The 27812-nt window shown below is 43.3% G+C and overlaps 2 protein-coding genes, 1 long non-coding RNA gene and 1 pseudogene across 4 annotated transcripts; 1 reads left to right on the top strand and 3 right to left on the bottom strand.

Moving 5' to 3' along the window:
* The first annotated feature begins 393 nt into the window (after positions 1-393).
* Positions 394-15851, top strand: LOC134184682 (uncharacterized). The gene is made up of 9 exons (XM_062652428.1): positions 394-3248; positions 3303-3446; positions 3513-12227; positions 12293-12459; positions 12528-12630; positions 14106-14290; positions 14418-14638; positions 15375-15471; positions 15533-15851. Exons 1-9 carry the CDS (start codon positions 394-396, stop codon positions 15661-15663), a joined length of 12618 nt encoding a protein of 4205 aa, XP_062508412.1. The 3' UTR covers positions 15664-15851.
* A 2306-nt stretch (positions 15852-18157) lies between these two features.
* Positions 18158-21238, bottom strand: LOC134184947 (uncharacterized). Its single transcript, XM_062652721.1, has 8 exons — positions 21120-21238; positions 20923-21026; positions 20701-20837; positions 20442-20614; positions 19440-19835; positions 18884-19309; positions 18615-18820; positions 18158-18552 (listed from the first exon to the last, which is right to left on the bottom strand). Exons 2-8 carry the CDS (start codon positions 21003-21005, stop codon positions 18360-18362), a joined length of 1614 nt encoding a protein of 537 aa, XP_062508705.1. The 5' UTR covers positions 21006-21026; positions 21120-21238; the 3' UTR covers positions 18158-18359.
* A 1013-nt stretch (positions 21239-22251) lies between these two features.
* On the bottom strand, positions 22252-24968 carry LOC134184683 (uncharacterized; annotated as a pseudogene).
* Positions 24969-25677: 709 nt separating this feature from the next.
* Positions 25678-26892, bottom strand: LOC134184863 (uncharacterized). 2 transcript variants are annotated; one of them, XR_009970697.1, is made up of 2 exons: positions 26041-26892; positions 25678-25978 (listed from the first exon to the last, which is right to left on the bottom strand). It is a non-coding gene; the product is annotated as an uncharacterized LOC134184863 (long non-coding RNA). The 2 variants fall into 2 exon arrangements; XR_009970698.1 differs by having other exon boundaries at positions 26037-26892.
* Between the last annotated feature and the right edge of the window lie 920 nt (positions 26893-27812).

Genomic DNA, 27812 nt, shown 5'->3' on the forward strand with positions numbered 1-27812 from the left:
TAGGGTCTGGGTACGCGAGATTACAATTTTTATACAGTAGGAACACAACAGCAAAATTAACTTTAAATTGGATTTACTTGGCTAAAGGTATATGTACACACTTGAACTCCTTTATCTACTCTTGGTAACGGTGTGACCGTGTGGAAAGTAGCCTTTTATCCATGTGCGTATGTACATGCATACTAAGATACTTAGACTAACTGCATGCATGGATAGAGTGCATGGATAGAGCTTCTCTCTAATACATAATTCATACAGGCAGTTACGATACCTTCATGCTATTTACTTTGCAAGAGTAGAACACTGATCATGAACACTGACGGGCAGAGGGTGTAGCCCAGGATCACGTGACTCGTCTGATCATCTCCATCAGGAAATTCGCAGCTCGTTCGCATGGAATGGTCTGATGTTTACGACGCTGTCCTTTCTGGAGATCTGTCGGCGGTCAATCGCTTCGTGCTATCGCCTGACTTAACTAAATGGGGTATCGCAGCTGATTTATCAGGGAAAGTTGCGAATTCTGCGTTCATCCCTGATGTTCTCCACTTTTCGTCGTTGTTGGGTGAGTCAGGAGTGCTAAGAACCTTTCTTGATTGTTTGGAACGAATGCCGGGCCATTCATTGTCGACGTTTCTAGACCTACAGGATCACGTGGGTCGCACTCCTTTGCATTGTGCTATTTATCGTCTACGAGGCAACTGCACGGCAGTGCTGATCGAATATGGAGCAAGCATGGAGATAGAAGACAGACTGGGTTACACACCCGGTGCAATGCTTTCAACCCAGGAGGGAATTGATTTAGTTAGGCGTCACGTGACTGGATACCAGCGTCTTCCACTGTTCTTGGCTGAGAAAGTGCTACCCATATTGGCCTATGAGAACGACGTAATTGGAATTCGTCATCTTATTGATGTTGTGCCTTCACTGAATATTTCCTTGCAAGACTACATGGGACGGACAGCCTTGCATGAGGCATCCCAGAGGGGACATGCTGGTGTTGTTTCGCTGTTACTTGATGCTGGAGCAAACAGCAATGCTCAAGATTGGAGAGGATCAACGCCTCTTCATTATGCAGTGAGTGCAAGTCAACTGGACTGTGTTCGACTTCTTCTTGATTGCTGGGACCTCAAACTTGATTTGACTGAAAACTCTTCAAAGTACACACCTCTTCACTTGGCTGTGGTTCAGCGAAAGTTCTCTATTTTGGCTTTGATTTTGTTTCGGGATGATGCAAAAGGTCTACTGAAAGGAAATAATGAGTTGTCGGTGTGGCTTTCTCAAAGCATTATTGATACAGGTCATGTTGAATTCATTTCTTCATTTATTAGTTGCCTGCAAACTTCTGAAGTTAAGGTGTTGATGAGGTTATTTGCTGCAAATGGTGACTGTTTATCGCTGAAACTATGTTTGATGCATCTGTCCCCTGGTGATATGAACGACCAAGATGAGATGGGTCGAACTGTCATCCATGAAGCAACAGATAGCAGAAGCATTGAAGTTGTAACACTGATTGCTTTCAAAGCTGATGTGGCTACTCAAGATTGGCGTGGATCGACTTGCCTTCATTCAGCAGCAGCTAGAGGAGATATTGGCATTGTGAGAGTTCTTCTACAGGCAAATCCTTGTCTTGTATCATTGACTAATGCTGCGGGTTATACACCATTTTTGGTCGCTCTTCATTACCAACAATGGGATTGTGCTAGAGTCATTTTGGACTTCTGCTCATCAGCTGATTTACTTGCAATTGACAACAGTGGACAAACTGCACTGCATAAAGCAGTAGTTTCTGAAAGTGATGCATTGGTGACATCTATACTGCATAGAATGGGCCAGTGCCAAAGTGATTCCTATTCTGCAAGATTACCATCTTTTATTGAACACTACTTGAATTGTTCTAAATATTTACCTAAGAAGTTGCTCTACAATGTTCTTACCAACAAGAAGAGCTGGAAGCACAAAAATATGAACAATCTAGAACCATCTTTATTCTATCAGGAATTTGGTAATGTCTCATCTGGTATTTCAAAATGTAAATTGAAAGACAAACTTCAAAGTATTGCTTGTTGTTATCAGCAGCATCAAGCAAAGCTTTTGTTGGAGTTGATAGAAAGTTGCACAGCTGTTGTGAATGCAGAAAGTCAGTGGGAAATTGCTGATTTGAAAACACACCTTGACCAATTTACTATTCATTATCTGGAAGCTGTCGAGACTGAAGCTCCGTGTAAAGACGTAACATCAGACCAGAATGCTATTGTTGATTCTGATATTCCTTATGATGCTCTTTTGTCACTTTTGTTAAAGTTGCCTTTATTGCCTTGCAGATCAAAAGTACAAATTGAACCAATTATTTTGTCAATACAGAATGCATTCAGTCGGGTAGTGAATGCTATTACAAATAGCAACAGACATTTAGCAGATACTTCTCCACATGGGCGATTTCTATGTGACGTTTTGTTGCACTGTTGCAGGAAAGGCTTTTGGTCATTGTTGCTGTGGGAACGAGACAGCCAGTGGTTGACAGAAATTTGGAGATATGGCTTGAAATCAGATGCCAATTCAGTGCAACAACTGACTGAAATAACGAAGCTTATTCTCAAGTCTAAGTTGAAACCACTGAAAACGTTCTTACTTTCTGGCATAAGTGCTGTAGTTGCATCACCAGAGTTATGGTCCGATTACAAAGATGTTCTATGTGCTGCTCTTGGCAGTTCGAATACAGTCTTGTATGAATTCGTTCCCTTAGTGGCACAGTTCTGTGCCCCATTTGTAGGGAGGGCATTTAATGAACTCTATAGTTACGGTTCTATTCATGCATCACACTGTCACGTGGCTGAAGTCTGTGAAGAAGATGTGTACTTGGAGAGAATTGTGTGGAGAGAGGAATTTGATGTAGTCTCTAGTTTTGTTTCATTGCCGTTTTCCGTTGTTTGCTCTTTGGTATCAGCTTCTGTTTGTAATCAGTCATCTCTACTGCATGAGTCGGCAAGTCAAGGATTAACAGAAGTGTGTGCTGCTTTGTTAACTGACAATTTTTGTTGCCCATTTGTTGATGTCAATGCTAAAGACGGACAGTCAATGACTTCACTTGATAGAGCTGTTGTTGAAGGGCATTGCAAGACTGTCATTTGTCTACTGAAAAATGGAGCTGTTACTGACAATTCAAGCCTGTTAGTGAGGCTGTGCAATGCTGCTGTTGCAAGGCATGATCGAGATTCTCTTTTGCCAGCTCTTACAGATCTTACAAACAGGTAATTACCACTTCATCTTGTTCTGCAGTTTTATCAAGCTCTGTTTATGCACAGGTTTAATCTGAATGTCAATGCGTGCGACTCAGTGGTGGGATCACCTCTGTATACTGTTGTTTCTCAAAAGTGGCTCGAAGGGGCAAGGATTTTGTTGAATGCTGGAGCTGATCCATTGAACCTATCAGGGCTGAATCAGAAACAGTAATGCTTCTTATTTTAGCTGGTGCTGGTGTGAAATATTTTATGTTGTTGTTTGTTTGTTTGCAGAATCCCGTTGATGTCAGCCATTTTACGTCAGGATAATGAAATGGCTATGTTACTAGCTCAAGAATGTGTCGCACGATGGCCAAGACTTTCTGGTCATTCTGATGATGAGCTTACATTGAATAAAGTGATTCGTGATGTCATGACAGTTGCTTTACGTAATGGTATGTGGGATGTTGTTGAAGTATTTGGTGGATGTTTCATGATTTCAGATGAATTGTTTGCTATGAAGTGGTTTCCGTATTCATTGTTGCAGCTACTAAGTACTTCAACGGATGTCAAGAAAAACGATTTAATTTGTCAGTTTTTTGATTTCCTTTTGAACTCGAAACAGTTTGTCAAAGAGCGACTTCATTATTGCAATTTGATGTTGCAGTGGCCTGCGAAGGCTCTGAATAATTTGGAAGACACACTTCGAGTTTCGATGTTGGTTCCAGATGTGGACGGTTTCTTGTGTCATTTTATTGCTTGTGTACAGTATGGCTTAGTGCCCAAGGTAACACAATTGGCTAAGAAACAGAAACCTTCACCACCAAAAGTGCAGCTCGCCCATTCATGTTTAAAGATATTTGGCCATAAAAAGTTCAAGTTTAGAGCTGTACGCAGTAGTTTGATCTCATATTACAGGCAACGAGCTGCCTATAGCATTGATTTGAATGACTACATTCTGGGACAAAGATGTGTAGCAGTTTCAAGAGTTGAAGGTTGGTCTTGTTTACATGAAGCTGCTGCTCGAGGATGGATACGCGTGATTGCTTGTCTGTTGAAGTTATTGCCATCTGATGCTTTAAATCATGTTGATAGTCTTGGTCGTACTGCTCTTTCTGTTGCCTCTGGATGTCTTCAAGTTGGAGCAGTTAGAGAACTGATTAAGGAGACCGGCATGATTTATGTTGAAAAGAGTTCCCCACTTACGCTCTGTGTTGTCAGGATACTGCTATCTCTCTCAAAGCCTTCGCAATGTAGCAAACTTGTTCTATCATATTTGAAATACCCCGAACGGTTCGCAACAACAACTGATTGCATATTGTATAACAATAGCACAAGATCTTCTGCTGATATCCGCAGACTATTAGTTTTTGCTGCTTTGTGGAAACAGTATCATCCACTTTTGAATGGATTACCAGTCAGCGGTTGTTATGAATTACAATCACAGGATAATGATGTCGCAGTTGATATTGCTACTATACTTGCAGAACAGATTAGCCAAGGCTCTCACTTGTCACAACAAGAGATAGATTTGATTGCTATTACAGCAGCGGTTTCTTCTAGTCGGTCGTTAGTTAGTTTACTTGCCACTCTTGCTTCAGCTGAGCAACTAAGACAAAAGTTTCGATGGTCAGTAGGCCTGCAAGATGTTCTTGATGCTTTTTCACTTCCAAGATGCAGTAGCACACGGCACAATTTATCTGTGACTGTTGAATTGGGAGCTGTTGATCTGGCATGTATTTACAGTCCTGGCAGAGTTAATCGAAATCAGAAACAAGAGATTCAGGCTATAAATGGAGGGTACTGTGCTATGTCTCTGTTTAAATGTGGATGTACTATGGTAAATCCATGGTTGGCTGCTCAGAAGTTTCACTGGGATGTTGTCAAACACTGCTTGAAGATTTACCCTTGCCATTGGCCAGACAGCAATCATAAGAGTGACTGGAAAGAACCAACACTACTTGCATGGTGGCATACTGCTGTGTTGTCAGTTATTGAAGGAGAAGTTCCGGTTGTGTCTAGCATCTTAGATACAGGCAGCCCTGATGTGTTGTTTTATGGCAAAGACGATGAATGTGCTTCTGAGTCACTTTTACATGTGGCTGTTAAGAAACGTCAGTATGAAGTGGTAAGGGTGCTGTTGAGACACGGCTGTGATCCTTTGGTTAAAATTCCTTTGTCACCTATAGTAGGTAAGAAGCTTCGTCAACTGGGTGTCAAGCAGGCTATTGCAACATCTCCGTTTCATTTTGCAATTCAGTTTGGAGATGTTCGTATGGTTACAGCACTTTTGTCTCATATGGGAGACAATTTCAAAACTTTCAAGGCTGCAGAGGAAGTCTCTGGCATTCCAACGTGGGCAATTATTGAAATGGCAACATCATCAGGCAATAAGATGGTAGTGGAGTTGCTCAGAAGAAAAATAAAGTTAGCAAGTTTGGCTTCCTCGCAGGAAAGAGTGCATTTGCAGTGTCAGTTGAATGACTTGCAGACAGTTTCTGGCATGTTTGATGATCAGTGTTTTGGCTGGTTTTCTCCTTTAATGGAGCTTAACGCTGCAGAAAACACTGACAAAGACAAGTATCATGAAATCAGCATATATCAACCGTACTTTCGGCTTTCAAGATGTAACATATCTTTGATTTCTCTCATGGGGTATGCTTGCCAGTTTAATCAGTTACAAGTGTTAGAAGCTATTAGGTGTGTGATGAGCAACTTGGAATTTGGACAGAATATTACAAGTCTGCTAGGAGTAGTGTGCAAATATGGGCATAATGAAATTCTTGAGTACATCTTACGTTGTTGGAAGCAGATCGATGGATACAATGAGTTGGTAACAAACTTCATTGACAAACTTGATGAATCTGGTTATTCTCCACTTGCACTGGCTATATTTGGAGGACATTACCGTTGTGTCAAACTTCTACTTGAACATGGAGCTGATGTTTCTTGGACTGATTGCCGTTCTGCTGGCAGTGGTGTTGGACTTCTTCACCTCTCTTGTATTTCAGGATCTGTAGAGATTGTGAGGCTACTTTTGCCGCATCTACCAGAACCAATGAAAAGTTTGAAAGACAAAGTTGGATTAGACTCAGTCCAATATGCATCTGGTTATGGACATGGATCTCTCCTTGGTTTATTGTATGACAAGGCTCCTGAAGATCTGCTTGAGTCAGATTGTCATTGTATAGTTAATCAGGAGCAGCAGTCATTCCTTTGTCTAGCATTTGGCTGGTTTAGGTCACTAATGAAGAGAAATGCACAGCAAAAGAGACAATTAGACGTGAGAAAATCAACTCGGCATTGTTTTACAATTTCTGGTAAAGGATATCCTCAACAGCCTCAGTCTAGTGATTGTCCTCTTGCACCAGTGTGGGAACGAGCTTTAGATTGCTGTCATTATGATATTATCGAGGAGCTGTATTACAACAGTTTTGGGCAAGTTGTAACTTTAGCCAGTCAACGAAAGCTGGTGGCTGTAACTCGACATAATGCTGTTAATGGAATTTCTTGCTTGCTTCAATATTTGTCTTCAAGAGAAGACACCTTATTGAAATGTTCATTTATTGGAACCGAGGAAAACCTACTGCGTTTGTATGCTCGTTTTACCAGGGAAATTCTTTCCATTCCTGAACTTGCACTCAACTTGGCTTTAAATGCTGCAGTAAGAGGCCAGTATTCAGTTGCTGCATATTTGATTCAAGATTTGGGAGTCCCGGCTACAAACACTTCTACTGATGGTTGCACTTTAGTTGACAATGCGTTTGCTTTTGGACATAGGAACGAGGGAGCTTTACTTCTGTCTTTGTTGTTGAAGGTAAAATCCAATGATACTACTAGATTTTCGTCAGTTCTTGCAGATTTTCTGCCGGAAGTCCCACTCAAAATGCAATTGCTGATGGGATTGCAATGTCTCCATCAGCAGGCACTGTCCGATGCTTTCAGCAGCAAGACGCATGCTCATTGTACTGAAATTTCTACTTTATTTCTTGGTTGTTGCTGGTCAGATGCTGAGTTGGAATGTTTAAAGCGTTTAGAGCATGGGATGGCAACTCGTCGGAGCTTTCCCTTTCATGTCTGTAATGTCACAGTCGACGTAGACTGGCAATCATTCGACAGCAATGCTGATGCAATTTGCCAATCATTCTCTTGTAGCTCAGTGATGTCTGTGGAGTTGCTAGTCAACACGTTTGTGTCATCTGACTTCGTGTTAAGCCATGTCATTCAAGACATTTACAATAACATGTTTTCCCAACCTCGACTATGTGTGATTCATTTTATGGCAAATTTCTGTATTGGTACTCCAGATGACGGCAATCGTCACTACATTTTTGATATTGAACAGACACGGTGTGTTAAGGTGGACGTGGAAGACTCTACTGTACCTCCTCACAGCTCGGTTGATCTTTCAGCAAACAAAGATCTCAAACGATTGTGCAGTAAAACTGGTCAATGCATTGAACAGTTTGTTCATCAGCAGGTGTTTGTTAGTCTGGCAATTGCTAGTTTGTCTCAAGCTCCTGCTAGTGTTGTCTCATTTGTTTGTTCAGCCTCTGGTACTGGAGGGTTGGGAGGATTCTACCAATACGTAGCAGATTGTTTGGAGATTTGGAATGACATTCAATCTCTAATCCCTCGATGCAAGCGAAACACTAGATGTCAATTTGGGAAACTCTGTGCTGGAGTATTTGTTGATTATGTTGATACAGTTTCTGTTCGTTATGTGCCTGGTCTTGCTTCAATAGACTGTCAAGCACTAGCTCATCTGATACAACCACAATCTGGACGGCTTGTATGGCCCTTTGATGTTTGTGATGGCAAGCTGGTCTGCATACCTGACCAGTTTTCCTGGACGCATGCTCTGAAGAAAGAGCGGGTTTTCTTTCTACGGTGTGCCTCTGGAATCGGCAAGTTGCATTCTGCGTTTGTGAGCAACTGTGTTGATATTGTTATTGACTGGAACTCTTTCAAAGAGCAGACTAGACTTGTCGGCGGAGTTGATGCAGTTGCATGTGGGGTTGATACAGTTTTGAGTAGCATTGCAGCGTGGTACTGCAACGGTCAACTAGAATGGAGTGATGTGTACACTCTCATTGCTTCAAGAGTTCTTCATGACATCATGTCAGTAAGGATACAGTCAGCGGCGGCGGTAGAAAATGTTGAGGTTGATTTGACATTTCGTGGCATTACAGTGAGTTTACTTGTGCATAAACACGGTATTGAACATGTTTGCGAGAACTTAGACAAAAGGCTTTGTGGAAACTTTACTGTGCTACTTCCTACTGCTACTAGTTGCTTCACAGCTCTTCTAAATCCCACATCGGACAAGAAGTTTGGCATGCTAGTTTCACAGTCTTTAGAACGTCTTGGCAAGCTGTTGCAGGCTCAGTTTCCGAGAGTCACTATGAGTATGCCGGATGAAGTGGCAATAAATGCAATAGCGAGGACTTCTCAATTTGAACATGATAATTTGGGTGTTCCACCAGCAGATGTCTTCTTAGCGCTGGTTGACGGTAGAGGACATCAGCAGCTAAGGAAGCTGGTCTGCAGTGCAGGATTGAACTTAATAAGTGACGTTGGGTTGGGATTCGAGAAATTAGCAAGTGTCGATGGAGGACCCTCCTTTTATACCCTAAGGGATCACAGCTATCAGTTTATTCCATATGTGAGGGTTCAATTTTCCTCTAAGCTTGAAAGACGGCGATGTGTATTTGGGACCATTTCTCAGTATCAACGCTTTGCTGATCTTCAACTGTTACTACCGAATTCTTTTTCACAACTATCTAATCTGAACAGGCGGATGTGGTGGATGCCTATCACTGAAATTCTTCAAGATTCTTCTTTGACTATATTTCTAAAAGAATTGTCCTCAACAGAAGTCTGCGCGCTCTTGCTGTATTTGCAGAATGCAAATTATTCTGATTGCAATGGTCACCATTTATCACTCGCTACCGTTCTGCAATCTCAGTTAAATCGCGTTGTACCTCAAGCCAAAGAATCTTCTAAAGCGCAATTTCCAGGAGTATTTGTGCTTGATGATGACAGGACGGCTTGGTCAATTCGAGAGGCAAATGCTTTAGTCACTCTGTGTGATGGACTGAGTATTAATGTGGTGCCTCGTGTTGCAAACACTATTGAACAAACACCTGAAAATTATTGCTACTCAGTGACTTGCGATAGTAAAACTTTGCTACACTGGTCTGTAGTGCCTCATGGATTTTTGCAGTTTACTGTTTTTGAAGAATTTGAGAATAATTCTAGTTTACCTGCAGAGATTTGCAAAGTGGCCAAACTGTGTGAGATTCGTTTGAGGGAAATTCTACAGAATGAATCATTTCACATATTCATTCATTCCAAAAGTGGTTTGTCCAAGGCTATGTACAATTTGATGAGACCCGATTTCAAATTGTTATGTGCCATGATGGAAGAAACCTTTCAAGAGATGTTCAACAATCCCCTTCAACGCAAGCTAGAAAGGGCAGGATTATTAAACATAGAGCCAAGACTGATCTTTGGAAAAAAGATTAGTGGTGTTGACATAGTTATTGAACAGTCAACTGAAGTCAACCAGCCTGTTCAAGTCTATCAGAACATTTTGATTGTCAGGCTCTCTGTTGTGTCAATTGCTGGCAAACATGCGTTAAGGATGCAGTTACCGATGCCTCGAGAATTTAAGGAAGCTTTGCAGAACTTATGGTTGAAGTTTTGTCAACAGGAACTGGCATCCCTGTTGAAGAAAGACTTTATGCCCAGGTTACTAAAGTGGTTTCAGTTATCATTAGGCAGACAAATACCTAATACCAACGTGGTTATCAACATTGCTGAAATGGCTGAAAGACGGTTTGATTGCTTGCTGCAGTCACCAGAGTTTGTGAATATTGTTACCGAGGGTTTGTTTGAGACTCTCATTGACGACATGTTGATAGAAGATCTGATATGGTTGAGTACTGAGGGACAGTGGCGAATCTTGTCTGTTTGCAATGCTGTGGAGATGTTACTTTCTTGTGCCAGTCGTTCTCGAGCTGCACAATACTTGACCTGGTGCAATCAGATCAAGTTTGTTGTCAGCTATTCGATATCTGACTTGCCTATAGTTTTATTGCTTCCGTCTGGAGTCTTGCAGTTTTCTTTGTGTATGAATAGAGCCGCTGTTTATCCATCAGCACGTTCAATGGCAATGCAAATACTACGATCAGCACAGACCCAGCAAGTACCTTCATCGACTATTCCTTACAGAATGCTACGATCTAGTCGTGCATCTTCTCATTTGTCACGTATTGACTTTTCTCAATCAACTGCACTCTTCTTTTCATCTGTTTGTCAGCTGACTGAGTTTAGTATTGCAGTTTGTTCGAGCAGTGGTCACGTGATTTTGGGACCTGTTGAAGGAATAGAAGTATCAGTGAACGTGTACAAGGTGAAGAAGTCCAAGACAACTGTACTGGATAACTCAGTCAGTTGGACTTGGCGGAAGGGATTAGTGGCAGCTGTCTGGCGTCCTACCATGAAAGGCTGGCACTTGATTGAAATCAAGTTGAATGGCAATCACATTAAACAGAGTCCATGTCGTTTTTATGTAAATGATGACCAAACACGCAGTGGCATTCAATCAAGACTTGGAACTGGCGTACGGGGAGTTTCTGCTGGAAGCCCAATGCGGTGTATTGCAACCTATGACCATATGATCCAGCCCTACAAGACACGGTTCCATTTTCCAGTAAAAAGTGGTCGACTTCAACATCTCTCGGCTGTCAACCTGCTGCATCAGATGCGTCAGAAGCTATGTGATTATGTCTGTTTCTCTCATGGTGATCTTGATGTGTTGGTCTCATTAGTTGGACAGAAAGACAGGAAGTCTGCTGTTACTCAAAACTTGAAATTGAAGGTCATTTGGTTGGCTACAGGAGTGTATTACGTTATTATTACTCCTTATATTGCTAGCTCACTCAAAATGATGGTAGCGTTGTCACGGACTCAGCAACCTCTTAGTGTGTACTTTGCTGATGGCGGAGAAAACTGGAATCGGTTGTCTATGGGCTTCGTCTTGCCAGGAAATGTATGTGCCACCAGATGCTGCCTTCGAACAACATCCAAAACTGAAAAAGCTACGATACCTAAACTTGCAACTTTGAAGAGTCTTTCCAATAGCCGGCAATGCAGCAAAAGAAAGGCACGAAAGTCAAGTTCGAAGACGGAGAAATCAGTTGTCAAGTGTAGAGCTGGAGACACATTTGAGTGCATAATTGAAGCACATGATCGATATGGCAACAAACACATGACAGGTGGTGGGATCAACAAAGTAGAAATTGAACGTGGTCATCAAAAGTTTGGCACTATGAGACCCAGCAATATTGAATGTGAAGTGACTGACCTAGCGAACGGCACTTATATGATTCGAGGCACTCCGACCAGTGCTGGTGTCAAGATGGTGCTGATCAATGGATCACAAGTGAGTGGGCAGACAATACAAGTAGTCGAGACTTGTGCATACGGTCCGACCAGCGAACTAGTGATTCTGAGTAAGTTGACACAATGTTTTGTCAATGAGCAACTACAGTTTTTTGTGAATCTACGAGATCAGTTTGGAAACGAAGTCAAATGTTCACAAAAGGCACATCTCGTCCAGGCATTTATCGATGGTACCTCTTGCTTAGTCCAGCATGTAAAGGAGAAAGGAGCAACTTATTTATGTGTATCGGTTTCACCTGAGAGTCCTGGAGAGCATACTCTAGTGATGAAAGTTGGAGACAAGCATGTAAGACATAGTCCGTTCAAATTCATAGTGTGCAACAGAAATGTTTTTGAGAAACGCAAACAACTAGTGGAAGCGCTGAACAAATGTTATTCGCTGGTATGGCGAAGCAACTTTCGAACGTTGACGATACGTCGCGAACACTTGTTTGAGGATGCTTTTGCTGCATTGAATACTCTAAAAGGAGAGTCTTTATACACCTCATTGAGGATTCGATTTGACCTAGAAATTGGACACGATGGAGGTGGACTGAAACGGTAACAACTATTATTATCATCTTATTACTAAATTTAGGGTTGACAACTGTGTTTCTTATTTGTAGAGAATTTTATGATTTGTTGTGTCAAAAGCTATTCAATGAAGAGTATGCGCTGTTCAGTCGGTGCAGTAACGGACTCTTCCGGCCTAATCGACACTCCTCCGTTAATCCCAATCATTTACAGTACTTTGTGTTTGCTGGAAAGATTTGTGCAAAGGCAATTTCAGAAAGTAAGATTTGTTGATGGATGTACGTAGAAACGCGTTGTGTAGTACAGTGTACTTGTGTTACTCTTTAGATTGCTACGTCAATGCAGCTCTTACGCCAGCTGTATTCAAGTTCTTACTCGGTCACCGAAGTGAGATTGATGACTTGGAGCACGATGATCCATCTTTGTTCAGGTTTGGTGAATGGGTAAATAGTGTTTGGGTTTAAGGTTTTGATGGTTGTGCGTGTGATTGTGTGCGTATTTTTCAATCTATCCGTCGACTGTTGGTCTGTGTGTTTGTCAAATACATAGTATGTTATACATCAAACTATAATGCACTACTGCAAAACAGTTTACTGACTCTTTAATAATACTGTCAGCTTGCAAGACTACAAGTAAATGTTAGGGATACAAACATGTGTGAAGACAGAATGAGGTGTCTACAAGATCTTAAGAGGATCTACGGACTAGGCTATGAGGGAATGTAAACCTTGAATAATCTCAGAAATTGATAAGTCATCAGAGAGACAAAAAGAGTTGAGATAAGTGATGGCAGCAGATTTTGAGTGAGTAGAGCACTAGGCTACGAGAGCAAAACACGGCTGCAATGATTTTAGACGCTGAAGCTACCAGAGAGAAATCGATACATGATTGTGCACCAGCACGGACAAAACAAGCGCTAGAGACTCTGCTGACGAGGCTACTAAAAAGAAGTGGAACTACAGTGTGTGTGTCAGCTCATACATGTGGGATGCTTTACTTGTGCTTGACCGTTTTGCTTCTTTTTGATTGCAGCAACTTCTTGATCTTTTATTACATTCTACATAAAATGTTTTGAGCTTGTGCATGCGTAAATGTATCCAAATTGACTTTAAGACTGAGTGATTGGAACGTTATTACCATGTTGTAAGGGTGCTGTGGGCTGTTTATATCTCTGAGACGTTTTTGTGACGTATAGGCAAAGGCTGTTAAACAGTTACACCTCATAGTGGCACGGGTCTTCTATTTGGAACATTCGTGTGATGAATATTGCTGTTGAGACTCTTGCTAATAGTGTAATAACAAGCTCTGCAAGGCAGTTTGCAACCCAATTTTATTATTGTACTCAAGAATCTTTGAGTGAAAGTGCTACTTGTGGCAAGAATATCATCAAACTTGTATCGTTTTTGGTTTGGCAAACACTGCATATTAAAAGTCATGGTCTTTATGGCATTGAACGATTTGAGTCAATTGAGTTGTCATTTCTTTGTCAGACGGTAAATCCAAAATTGAAATTGGCGGTTTGCTGGGGCAGCACACTGTAGGGTGTGACTAGTAGATTCTTCTCACACACCTCTCGTGAATGGTGGGAGGCGTTGAAAGAAAATAGGCAAAACATTATGACCTCAACTTCAAACGAATGTTTACTATATATGGGTACTGAAAATGATCAATTGATTTGAATGGTCATTAAGAGCAAGTTGTTCTATTTTCCCAACTAAGTAATGTAAAAGCTCCTGACTATATTGTACTGGTCAGTTAGCACGACATAAAATGCCTTTTATTGCTGTTTATTACCGTTTTTGTTGGATTGAGTGTTGTGAAACTTGATGTGAAACTTGATGTCAGCATGCCCATGGCACAGTGAAAATGTTCAGACTTCTGAATCGTTTCTTTTCGCCTGCACAGAAGTTTGAAGTTGCTTGCTGACGCAGACAGTATTGACGCCTTCGAAGGATTGACATTCACTGCCAATGATGATGTATTTGGTGACGTCCGTGAAATAGAACTGATTCCCAATGGGAAGACTATTTACGTAACAACGGAAAACAAGATGAAATACATAGAGTATATTCTCAATTGGCATTTAGTAGGTAAGCAAGATGGACTCTTCGAACAGGCAATCGAGGATGACTGCTTACCTCATGTGCAGTCCTTATTACTATAGACTATTGATTTTAGTCTATAGGTGTGGTCACGTCCGTTTTCTGTCTGTTGTAGAGTCTGTCAAGGAACAGCTGGACTCGTTCAAAAAGGGGTTCTGCTCTTTGATACCTCAACGATTATTGAAACCGTTTTCTTCGAACGACCTGTTGCTGCTACTGTGTGGTCAACCTGTTATCGACTTGCAATTTATGAAGGACCACACGACGTACGAGCGATATAATGCCGATTCGCCGCAGATCAAGTGGATGTGGGAAGTTCTAGAGAAGAATTCAGATGTAAGATCTTTTAGGGTACCGTTTTCTTTTTGTTTATTGTGGGCGCGTTTGATGCCAAGAGGGACACGATGTCTGAAGGGTCTACTAGACCTGCCTGGTACCTGGGTTCACATTATGTTCCGCCCACCTTCACGACACGGCGCCGCAAACCGCTAATTGCGCGTTCTGCCGCACGAACGTGTAGCCCCACCGCAGTCTCTGTTCTTAATTAAATACCGTACTATACGGTGTGTCGTTGGTGTCGTGTGGTCTGGTTCCCAAGGCTTTGTGACCGTCTAATTTTATATACGATAGTAATTAATTATTCTAAGTTGAGCAGCAGTCCGCGACTTGCCGACCAGTTTCCTATCCCAGCGGCATGCCGTTCTTGCCACGCGGCTATTTGATCGCAATCCGTCGTTGTCGTTCATTTAGATGAGCAGCATGCCGCTCATTGCCGTTGCCATGACCGGCGCATATTGTGAACCCAGCCTAGGGTCATTTGATTATTTGATTGGGACCATCCCCTTTCGTCAAATACTAGTTTACCTGAGGACGCAGAACGCAGCAACTCGACGGATACGTCTATTGAAAGTGACGACGATTGTGAGTCCTGACGCTGTCGTTTCTGTCCTGGAACTTTCTGGCAAACCACGTGACGGTGTACGTAAAGGATCAATTTGTTTCTTTTCCGTTTCTTCTAACTGTATGGCATTTCAACGCTCCCTATTCTTATATGTGTTCTTTCTCTGTATAGGCGTTTCGTAGCAATTTTTTGCAGTTTGTGACCGGAAGTGGACGATTACCTTTAGAGGGGAGCACCTGGGTGATTATTGTCGCCAAGTGGATGGAAGGTCACATTGTCGAGACGTGATATCTTGCATGATGTGTCTAATGAAAAGTTCTGCTTTACAGTCAAAGAGCTTCCGCGAGCATCGACGTGCACAAACACGCTGTATCTGCCAGGCTACCCATCCGCCGAAATTCTTGAAGAGAAGCTTACGTTGGCAGTTGATATTGGACACGAAGGCTTCATGCTGGTATGATTGTTTTGTGTAATGATGGTACGTTTGATATTTTTGTGTGACCGTATACGGGGTATTGTTATATTTGAATATAATGCACTTGGTGCTTGTAGCGCACGAGAATGGACTCACGTAACAGGCATCGTTTGGGATGTCATTCGTTTATTATTATATTGTATATTTTGGGTCACAAATAAATTTTGTGTTGCTGCGTACTTTCAATCGTCGTTTAACATAAATAATTAAATGCAACTTCATATTGTCAAAATTTTATTTCCATGAAAGCATCTTCGAGTGCTATTTCTAGCCATTTAAAAGAAATTTGCCTGTTTTTCCTGTTCTACAGGCGATTCTTACAGCAGTTAAGTTCAAAACGTGTGGTATACTGACTCCGCCAACCAGATGTAAATTTCCAAATTTACCTACGAAACAATTGGATTCTAAAAACAGCAAGCGCGGTAAATGTATAGGCAGCTTAGAGATTTGACTCCTTTGTTTTGTTTTGGATTAGCGCCTACTTCAAAGGCATTCACGAAGAAACTGTGCTCAGTCCTACTGCCCCATCCACAATGGACGATGCTTGGTGTCGAAACCAATGGTAAAACCGAATGTCCGTGTCGCGTTGAACTCCATGCACTGCCTAAACATTGACCTCCCTTGATACGGAATTTTCAGTCGAATGCTCTATCTTTACAGCGCTGTACTGGATATGCAATGCACACCAACGTACCTTATATAGCCGCACGTGAATAGTAACGCGGCATTGATGTGGACGAACCTGCTAGCCACCGATTTGAATAATTTTTTTACACGACATGGAGTTCATGCATGCAGATACCAACGCCTGCTTGACTGCCTCATCCTTGTTTTGAACGCCAGTTAGGATGATTTTCTTGCTCTTTCCGAGTCCGTAGCTAACTCCCAATAAAGGTTCGCTTGTTTCTGTACGTCGTGCAAATTGTTGAAAATAGGGTCGAGATCAAAGTCTGAACCTAAATGGTGCAAAGGAATGAATATACCCTTGATCTAGGGAGTAATAAGCGTTAGGTTATGTGGTGCCAAAAAAGACGGGTCATTCCTAATCACGCGTAGCCAGCTCCTCCCCGTTTCTATATATTTTAGTAGGCGTGGTTACGCGAGACTAGGTCATTCCATGCACGTGTCTCGTCAATCAGAGTCACTACAGTATATAATGCGCTAGTGAGTCTTCATTAGCATGCTGTGACAACCTTTGTTACTCGAACTGTTGAGGGTACCATTACATGTAAAGTGCTTGATGGAATAGAGGAGAGTAGGAAGCTCCTACACGGTCCACATAATTTTGAACCTTTCAACACATGCTGTCCTTTTCCACCATGTCACGGTTGAAGACTATAGGGTCAAGGTTATGAAGAACTTTAGTATTGGATGCGACAGAATGAAAGCCATTCGATCCACGAGTGACACGGGTAGCCATTCATTGGCGATTGCGGGTAATGGCATTCGAGGGAACCACTGTTAACTTTGAAGAGTCTGGAGATCCGGAGTTGGGTGTTTCAGACTGAAAATCGATCCATTGTTAACAGAAAACTGAACTGATGTAGAAAGCATTAAAATCACGTGTGTGTGTGTGCGTGCGTGCGTGCGTGCGCGCGTGCGTGCGTGCGCCTCAGCACCAGTAGACTGAGCAGACATTTCTGATCCCTGAGTGACATTTTGTTACATCTGCAAAACTGTCTATCCTGGACTGGATGACTGAATTATCTTTTGCCTAACACCGCAGAGATAATGTTCGAACAGAATCTTGTAGGGCACAGTCCAAGATCTTGCCTCTGACTGTCAAACCTTTACAATTATTTAGCAAAGAGGAAACTTGATTACAGACGACCACAATCTGACATGCTCCAAATTTCTTGCTAGAGATTAAGCCTTTGAGAGTGTCTTCGCACGTTAATCTAGGCTTAGCCGCTATGACCATCTATAGCAGCGAACAAGCTTGTGCACGTGTTATCTCTTGAGTGAGTTGAGCAGCATCTCCTGATCAATGTCCGTTCAGCACAGCTACACCATCATAGCAATGAACGACAGTTGGTCAGCTTCAAATTCATCTGAATGACAAAATCAGTGGGAATACAGAAAGGTTTCTCCACGGAATCGTGCCAACGAGGCCTTGGCCAGTTGTCGAACCAAGTATCTTCAAACTAGCTAGATTTGCGCTGTAGACGTGTCATGTCCTCGAGTTGCCAGACACTATAGCTTTTTGTCAACTTCCGGCAGCGTGATGCAGCCGACTGACGCAGTACAATTTTTTTATCACGGCCCAAAAATCATTAATGATTTTTTAGGAATGCCGCTCTTGCTGGAAATATATTATTGGTCAGAAGGACTCAGAACGGAAGTTATGCGCAATGGACAGCTGGCGGAAAGCTACTTTTTGAAATCTAGATACCCTTCCAGTGCCCCTGCAAAACTAGACTAACAGTAGTTTCTAATAAAAACAATAATTGAGTTCCACCTGCACAGTCAAGCTATCATATGAGTAGAAAATGTGTCTATTTTTGATTTATGAAGCGTCCACAAGATCACAGCAAATGACATTATGATCACAGCCAATTGAAACCAGATACGTAATTTGTATACCCCCCTAACAAAACAATTACAGTTTAACCATGAGCTGAGGGGAACATGCAAGCAGCCTAGATGCTGGAGTTTTCATGTTCTTGGAACAAGCGTCTGCTCTAGAAGCAGTTGCGACCGTACTCCACGCAGTCCTTTATGGCTGATCCGCAGCTGTATACGGTCTCAACTGTGTCGAGACCGAGGGTGAAATCTTCACCGGCAATATCTGTACCGCATTCTACTCCGCCTTTCAGACATTTTCCTCCTTCCTCGATAGATTTCACCCAGCCGCAATGATACGACTTTGCTATTCTAGAATGCACACCAACAATTAGCCACTAGTCGCGTGTGAATGTAAGATGGAATTATTGTACGTGCTAGCCGCGGACGTGACTGCGTGTCCCACATCGTGAATGGCAGTTTTCACGCCGCTCTTGACTGCGTCGTATCCTTTGGTGACGCCGTGTGCGATGTCTTTTCCAATGCTTTCCACCCCGTGGAAGATACTTCCAAAAAAGCTTCGCTTATCTCTGTTGTTGTGCAGCTCGCTCAAAATAGAGTCACGGTTAATGTCGTGAACCTAAAATTAAAGAACTGACGTTGAAGCAAACAGGGATAGATAAGAACAGAAGGTATGTGATACCAGAAAAGCCGCATGATTCCACGTGTCTGACAAACCAGAGTCGTCATTCATGATACGATAGTGAGTGTTGATGAGCATGCTGTGACTGCCGTTATCGCTTGGCTTGCCATCTAGACCATTATAAAGTGCATTATGGAAAAAAGGACAGAAGGAAGCCTCTACGCGGTCCACGTTGTTCTGAACATTCCAGCACATGCTGCCTTCTTTTCCGCCATGACGCGGTTCATGAGTAAGTTCAATTCTGTGAAGGATCTCTTTGGTGTCGGGGTGTGACAGAATGAAAGCGAGTCCATGAGAGACACGGGTAGCCATGGATCGACGACGGCGGCTATTTGAATTGAAGCGAACCACTTTCAAGTTTGAAGAGTCTGGAGAGCCGTCCACAGGTGTTTCAGACATAATATCAGGTTTATTGTGAAGAGAGAACTAAACAGGTATAACACTAAAATTGCTTTTGTGTGTGTGTGCGTGCGTGCGTGTGTGTGTGAGTGTGTGTGCGTGAGTGTGTGCGTGAGTGTGTGTGTGTGTGTGTGTGCGCGCGCACGCGTAAACAAACCTTTCCAGAGTAAGGAGTTATTGTCAATGGCAAATCTAGAGAAGGCAGGTCAGTAATTTCTGTATCATACTGGTAACAACCACGGATATTCAAAGGTTGCTGTGATCCAGCTACACGGGTGAAGTCCAGTGTGGCATCCAAAGAGCTTGGGTCACTGAGAACAAAGATGTAACCGTGACTGCCCACGTTGCCCCACTGCAAATTGGTTGAGAAACTGTCTGGAATGGCGATGCGATCGTACATCTGATGATAGCCGTCGGTCAGTTGGACTAACTCTCCCTGCAAGCCGGATGTTCTCAATGTGTACTGCCCTTCTCCTGACATGGAGGCGTTCACTACTTCTTCTCCATAGTTCTGACCAGTAGCTGTCACAATGAAGCTCACCTCATCTTGGTACTGAAATGGAACAGACACATTAGCAGACATCTATAGGCTTCAACACACGCGCGTAAACACACACACACACACACACACACACACACACACACACACACACACACACACACACACACACACACACACACACACACACACACACACCATTTGTCAAAGTGAGTGCTACATTGTGTTAGCAGAAGCCCGCAAAGATGTGCTGGATATCTCTTCGTGTCCAAGAGATATCCGGGGAATGGCAAGGGCGGTGAAAGAAGACGAGCTCGATTCTATTGTAGATCAGGCTTATGCATGCATGATCTATTAGATTGAAAGAGTTGAGCATTCCTTAAATTCATGTCGGCGTCCGTTGTTAGAACAACTGAGAACAATGTGGTGGAAGGTACAGGAGAAACATGAAGCACGACGTCACACTAATACCTGACACGCTATAAGTCTGCAGCACTCCAGGAAAAAGCCCAATCACACGAGTTACAGTGTACCGCGTGCCCACATCGGTATGCCTTTCATCCAAAACAAACATGCAAAATGACGGGTGTTCCTCCTTTAAACCTCGTTACTTTAAAAGTCTATATATAATTAATTATGAGTTAGCGACAGCATTCTGACCTGGTAGATAAATATTTGACTTGTTCCCTTCGGTGTGAGGATTGGATTTCCTGGTACACTCATCAACTGTCCGTTCACCACCACAGCACGCGGTTGAATAAATTCTTCAACCGGTAGAGCACCACGGAATGCGGGAATGACGTGGCTGTTGCCGTCATAGTTGAAGCTGTATGCTAGAAACGAAGTACGAGCAGAAGATATGAGATTAGATTACGGACCACAGCCAAGTATCACGTGCCATTATATCAAGTGTACGTACCTTTGTGAGTATAGTAATCTGTTGACTCGCGTGACTCGGGCGTTCCCTTGTTTTTCCCCAAGTAGTAGCCTCCGACAAACGCCGCAGCAAACACCGCTGACACAATAAGGAGCAGAGAACACAGCACAACCCAAGGGCTAGTAGAGAAAGACGTTAATTTGTTAGTTTCTAAAGTGCTGATGCAGAGAAAGTCGCGTGCTCGTCGAGATCATGAAATCTGACTTGTGAACTGGTCGAGACCGACAGCTACTTGTACTGCTGGGCTCGTCCAGGAGAAAGGTCTTTTTATCTGTAGAAGAATGCATGCTGCAAACACGTTCAATGACCTAGAGCAGGAAATAGCAGAGAAACAAGATGTCAAGTCTTTTGCTGGGTCGTCACGACAGCTTATAGCGAGCGAGCAATTTACATGGCGATACCCTGTAGTGTACTTGCGGATTTGTTCGGCGAACGAGTAGACACCGTAGTTCGAGCTCCCGTGGTTCTGCCCTACTGCGCAAGCTCGAAGTCTTGGGCTGCTACAGTTCCAGTGACAGTGTAAAGCGACGTCACTTTTAGTCATATGTAATTCCATCGTAGTGCACCTGTGTCCGATTGTGGCTAGAAATCTACGGCATGGAAGAGATCCTATTTACCAATAATCATACCAATAATCGTCACGTGAGTCCTAGGTTAATGAATATGTTTAAGGGTTTAAGGTAATCAAGTTCGCACTTTTGGAACCATCTTTCGTGGTCATGTGTACTACTGAGAGCAACTTTAGAGTTAGGAACCCTTCTAGAGTCAGCCAGAAAGTCAGAAACCGTCTAGTATTGCTACTGTAGAGTATATAGAGACGGCAGTGCATGAAAAAACAAAGCAGATAACTACATATTAGTATTTTATCTGATTAGATAGATTCCGTAGTAAACTAGCCGCTTAACCTGCAAACCTTCGTGTACACATATAGCGGCAACACGCTGCCCGAGTCGTCTAGCTCTGACCCGCGCACTGCAGGGGCGTGGGCTAGACAGGGCTCTAGCCCTCCATCATTTGTAGGCGTGGTCATAAAAATTCTAGTCTGTAAATATGTGTGAGGACCAAAGCTGTTTATAGTATACAAGCTCCAATGCCCGGCTTCGCCCGGGGGACAACACATGCCAGGTGCTTCTCCTTTCCACTTCATAGCGCCGAAGTTGACACACATGTTTGTCATAGAGCCAATACAACACGGAAGTGGAGAAGAGACGGGTCGCCTTTATAGGTAGAGATTATAGCATTAAACCGAAACAGCCTACAGTGTGATGAGAACGTGGTCAAGTTCCACGATTCTGCTGACAATGGTATCTGATCAAACGCCGATTCAGCATCAAGTACCGAGAAAACAGTGGATCCACCCAACATGGCCGTGATTTCATCTAACGTAGGCATCATATGTCGTTCACGAATGATTGACTTGTTCAGCTGCTGATAGTCAACGCACAAATGCAGGCTTCCGTCAGATTTTCTTACTGGTACCAAAAGGGACACCCACTGTGTTGCTTTGCGAACTTGCTCAATGATACCCCTATCCTATAGCCGTTTCGGCTCCTTTGCAATGTCCTTCCGAATAGTGAAAGCATGACGTCTAGGATGCGCTGCTACTGGTCTGGCCTCTAGGTCCAACCTAATCTCAATCGGATCCGTCTTGACAACGTTGATATCTGACGTAGACAGTAGCTGTAACTGTGTGATCAAATCTTGGCCAAACAGTACCTTGCTCTCAACTGGCACCACAAAGCATGTGCAGTTGCAAGTTTTGTCTCCTGCTGATATTGTAACATCAGCTACACCCAAAGTTCAATCTTGCTACCACCATATGCCCTAAGAGTGTTGGAGCTGGATCTTGTGTCAGAAACCGTATCCTCAGTGAGAAGGGTGCATGTTGCTCCTGTGTCCAGTAAGCCTTGACATTTCTTGCCATTGACCATGAGTGTCACTGTAAAGACCTGAGAATCTACCGTAAGTTGAACAGTCTAGGCAGTATCATAGACTACATTCGACTCATCTCCTCTCCATGGAACTGGTGTCTGTTCTTTCACGGCCCGAGCTACTGGCCGTTTCTTTTCTGTAAACAGACTGCTGCAAGATGTCCTGTTCTGTGACAATATGAGCACTGGGCCTCTGCAGCTTGGCATGCTGTTTGCCTCGACTGTGTGTTCGCCCACAGTACCTGCAGGTGGGAGTTTTTCCATTGCTGGATTGAGAGATTTAGTTCACCATACTGGGCATCGTTGCCAGGGGTTCACAGCTGCTGCTGTCATATAACGTACTGTCTGCTATAGAAACCTCTAACGCCACTGCCTTACTCTCTAGCCTCGGCCTCCCAGACCCGAGTAGCGTCGATACATAATCGTCCTCCACGGGTCTGGGATGGTACCGTCTCTTCTCGATATATTGCGGTTGGTCCTAGGACCAGCATTAGTGTTCAGTTTCATAAATGCATACCTTTTCAATTACAGCTGTAATACAAGAACGGCGAAGACATGTCGCGCGAGAACATGGTGTCGCATCCTGCTGCACGGGTACCTTTGTGTTTACAGTAGCTACGGTTTTATCATTTGTGTGTTAGTAGGGAACGCGAACGGGACGTTAGGAAACACTTTCTTTAACTACTGGTGCCGCGGACGCGATCGGCATGTGTCCGATCGCCGTGAATCCGCTGCGAGTAGCTGCTAGTCGCGCGTGGAGCTTCGAATTCGCGATGAAAATTCGCGATGCGCGCATCCGCTGTGACTCGATCGTCCGGATTCGATGCGACTTGCCGCGAAATCGCGACGAAACTTCGCCGTGAATTCTCCGCAAGACTCTGTGTAGTAGACGTGATCATGAAGTCGTTGAGAATGCAGCTGGCTGGCTAGTGTAGATGTCGGAGCATCGGTTCGAACAAACGGCTCTACTAGGTGTCGTTACTGCCATTGACAGGCGCAGAATACAAACCACGACGTGTAGGGACGTGAGTTTGCGTGAAGAGAGCACTACAAGTCGTCGTTTGTGTACAGTGTAGTCTTTGGTAGACAGCAGATATGCATGAGATGTCTTCGTTGATTACAGCTGTAATTGGAAAGGTATGCATTATGAAACTGAACACTAATGCTGGTCCTAGGACCAACCGCAATATATTGAGAAGAGGCGGTACCATCCCAGACCCGTGGAGGACGATTTTGTATCGGCGCTACACGGGTCTGGGAGGCCGAGGCTACTTACTCTCTTGACTTTGGGCTCGGAAGTGACTAACGTTACAGCTGTATTTGTTTAGCACACTCAGATGTTAAGTGATATCCCATTAACTGTACATTCTAGAGGTCATATTACAATACAAAGTCTAGATGTTAGGTAACAGTAGAGAAAGTCGCAGGCTACCAAGACGAAACAGAACGAGAAGAGGAGTCAGAAATACCAAGCAACTATTCGTGAACAAGAGCAACTGTGTGTTGATGTCAAGGCAGCGGGCCGTTTAGTGACCTTGCTAATTGGCTACTTCCTCTATTAGCAGCATTCTTGTTGTAAGACCATACCTTGTTAATGAGGAAAGAACCCTACGACTCTTGATATGCAAACGCCTTATCAAACCGCCTGTGTCATACCTATGTCTTTGTTACCCTAACTATAAAAAATCTGGGAACTTGCAGTTTCGAACGATACCAAGATTGTCCCTGTCCACCCTATTGTGCAGAAGTTATTACAGATTTTCAAAGCGCAAAGTCAACACGAACAGAGAGTAATCATAGCATCACTTAGAGTAAGATTGGAAACTTTCAATAACTCCTTGCGAATTTCTGCTGCCTGTAACTCAACAATTAACTGATCCCTCACCTGTCCATTGACAACCATATCTACTTTATCAGACCCGAACTCACAAAGTTCTACCTTAGATCGTAGACGGCCTACAAAGGCGGTGATGGACTCGTGTTCCAATTGTCTGAGCTGTCCGAACTTGTACCTTTCAGATGTCGTGTTGACTATCGGGCGAAAATGAGCGAGCACTGCATCTGCCAAAGCCCGATACGAATCGCCAGGATTGCCATTCTCCTGGTTGGGCGGTGTTGGAACGACCAACCCTTTCACCATCCGTCTCAGGTCTAACCCAGCTAGATTCATGAATAGCCTCTTCTTCTCCTCCTGGTCACTTCACAGTTAGCTGGATAGTCATTGACGTCTTCTAGCCAGAGTTCGAATTCGGCCACCACGTTCCCGCCATAGTTGGGGACAAATTCCTTGGGATGTCTTCCCACTCGTTTTGCTGCCATCGTCTTGCCTTTTCGTATCCTGCCGACTACGCTAATGTTGTGGTCTCGTCAGCCAGTTCTATTTTAGTGCCACACTGCGCTAGTCTCTCTCGGCGAGTGGCGCATGCCCATCCCAAAACCTGCCGTACCACAATCGGAACAGGTTGCACTCCTGAATGCAGTAGACTGCAAACAAGTTAAGTCGTTGAGAGTTAGATGCTTTAACTGCCATAAAATTGGTCACACACAAAACAAATGCAGTTGAGTAGGCAGAGTCAACGATGCTATTCTTGCAGTCAAACACAGGGAATGTGACACAAAACCCACTTGTGTTTTTGTGTGTGTTTTCATGAGGATTTGCGTGGGAAACGAGGCAAACCCATGTGTGGGTTTGTGAAACAAATACCCACATGTGGGTTTTCTAACCCACAGAAACTTTGCAAAAACCCACAAAAAATCCACAAAAAACCCACGTAAAAGCCTAGGAAACCTACCATAACCCACCTTGAGGGTTTTGTAAAATTAAGAAAACCCATACATAAACCTGCGAAATCCACTACGGGAAACGCTTTTAATTAGAGGTCCCGCCATTTTGATTTTAATTTAGGGTTGAGTTTGCTATATATAGACTTTTTTTATTGAATTCAATCGTCTATAATTATCGGTGGAAACCATGAAAACCCATGGGACCGCCAATGCAAATTGCAACGGTAAGTGGACATTGAACTGATTGTAATCATGTCTGATTATATTTCCAGTTACCTTATCTAATCGCCACATCTTGCAATTACGTGCTACTAACCATTTGGCACGCTTACTCTAGATTAGAAAAAAATGCACTCTAGAAGTGTAGTGTCTCTGCTTTCTTTTCACGTTCAGTAGCAGTCCTTGTCAGTTATCTGCTTTTTCACTGATGATTCTTTTGCCCAGGTGATGAATCGCTGATGTGGTTTCTTTCAGTTGAACCGTCGTAGGACGAGCGACCTCTGCATGGTTGAGCATTCATCTATACTTGAGGATTTTATCGTTTTCTAGTAGGAAGCAGTCGTTGCAACTGCAGTAATACAGACAAGAAGAGACAAGAGGTACCTACTAGTTTGTTTTTCCTGAATCTTGTTCAAAAGCCACAATCCCTGGCAAGCTCCATCCATGTCCGTAACTTGAAGAAACTACCGACATTTCTGTTTTCGGCTGGCTTAGGCTTCTTCATCGATGGTTTCATCTACGTACAATATCAACAGGAAAATGTGAAACAGCCTAGCTCATTCTACATCTGAAGAGCGACATTCACGGCACGTAGACATCTCTACAAACCACGTCAACTAGGACCCAAGTCGCTGGACTGCGCTGTACATGTGGTAGGTGAAAGCATAATCCTCTTGCAGACGCCGCGACAGCGAACCGCCAAAACAGACTGCCGGTTGAGTCCAAGTGCCCGCGTATTTGCAATTTGAACAGTGCGTGATGGTGATTGGCTACAGAAGGCTCCCGTTCAGGTACGCATTTTCCAAGCGTGACGCCGATTGGTTCATTTCGATCCTCCTTGATCCTGCTGCTTACGGTCACATCTTGGGAGGCCCAAGGTGGTAGCTGTTTACTTGCTAATTGCTACTCTGCGATCCACTAAGTATGAAAGTAAACACTATCAGTCTGGTTGGTAGGCGTGACTTGGATCACGAGTGCACTCAGAGTGGTAGATGACATGCCAACAAAACATTGCAACATTTCTGTCTTCCTCTAACAACTGCATTGGGTTTTGCGTGTGTTTCGAAGGTTCCAGTGGGTTTTCGTAATCTGCAGTCGTGCTCTGCTGTCAAGTTGATTTTGTAACAAAACGCTAGCGGAGGTCATTCACTACTACATCACTTTTGATTAGCAGTTATCCTGACGTTTAGCTACTGCAAACGCATAAGTTCTCTGCTCAGACTGGGTTTCAGATTTCCCAACTATTGTTATGTGGGTTCTTTCATCAGAACCCTAAAAATCCATATTCCTTGTGTTTCGTATAGGCGTAGCCATATACGCGGTCTCTAGAGCTCAAATAAATAGTTGCTTAGATTAGGCGAGTACAAACTACAAATGTCTACGAATTCTAATTATTCTGTCTGTCTCGTGCAGCATTACCAGCTGCGCATGCGTCGAACAAAACCCATGTTGTGTGTTTGAACGTTTCATGCTGTGTTTTCTATGGGTTTTACGAACTCGATCTACAGAAACCCATGTATAACACATGTTGAGTTAGATGGGTTTTGTGTCACATTCCCTGTGAAATAGGTCATTATGCTAGTGACTGTTGTCAGGGAAACGGTTGAGGAGCTTCTGTAAGGGCCAGCAGTCGCTCCCTAGGGCAATGGAAGGCCCTGAGTGCATTGTTGTGGCTGCTGTAAAGTCTGAAGCAGCCACCATTACTGGATATGTGTTGCTACAACTATGATGTTAGACTCGGGATCTTCTGTTTCTTTATTTCAAAAAGATTTACTTTCAAAGATATCAAATTTGTGAAGATACGGCCTATTTTACAACGGTGACTTTTGACAGCTTCTGGAGATGAGATTCCTATTCGGGACTGTTTCTGTTGTGGTGCAGCTGGACAAAGAGAGAATAAGCCACGACTTTGTGGTTGTTGATAAGCTCATTATTCCAATGATTCTTGGTGTTGACTTTTTGTGGGGAAATGGTTTAACTCTTGACTTCTCATCAACACCTCAAGGTAGGAAGTCACAACTGTCAAGCAGCGGCCTGCATTTCTCTATAGGCAAGGACGTCAGTGGTACCACTCTTGCTCCATCCTCAACAAAATAACACAAATTGTGTTTGAATTAGTGAATGGTGATGATTGTAAATCGGATGTGGTTGATGAGTGCG

Source organism: Corticium candelabrum, chromosome 9 (genome assembly GCF_963422355.1).
Source record: "Corticium candelabrum chromosome 9, ooCorCand1.1, whole genome shotgun sequence".
Lineage (NCBI taxonomy): Eukaryota > Metazoa > Porifera > Homoscleromorpha > Homosclerophorida > Plakinidae > Corticium > Corticium candelabrum.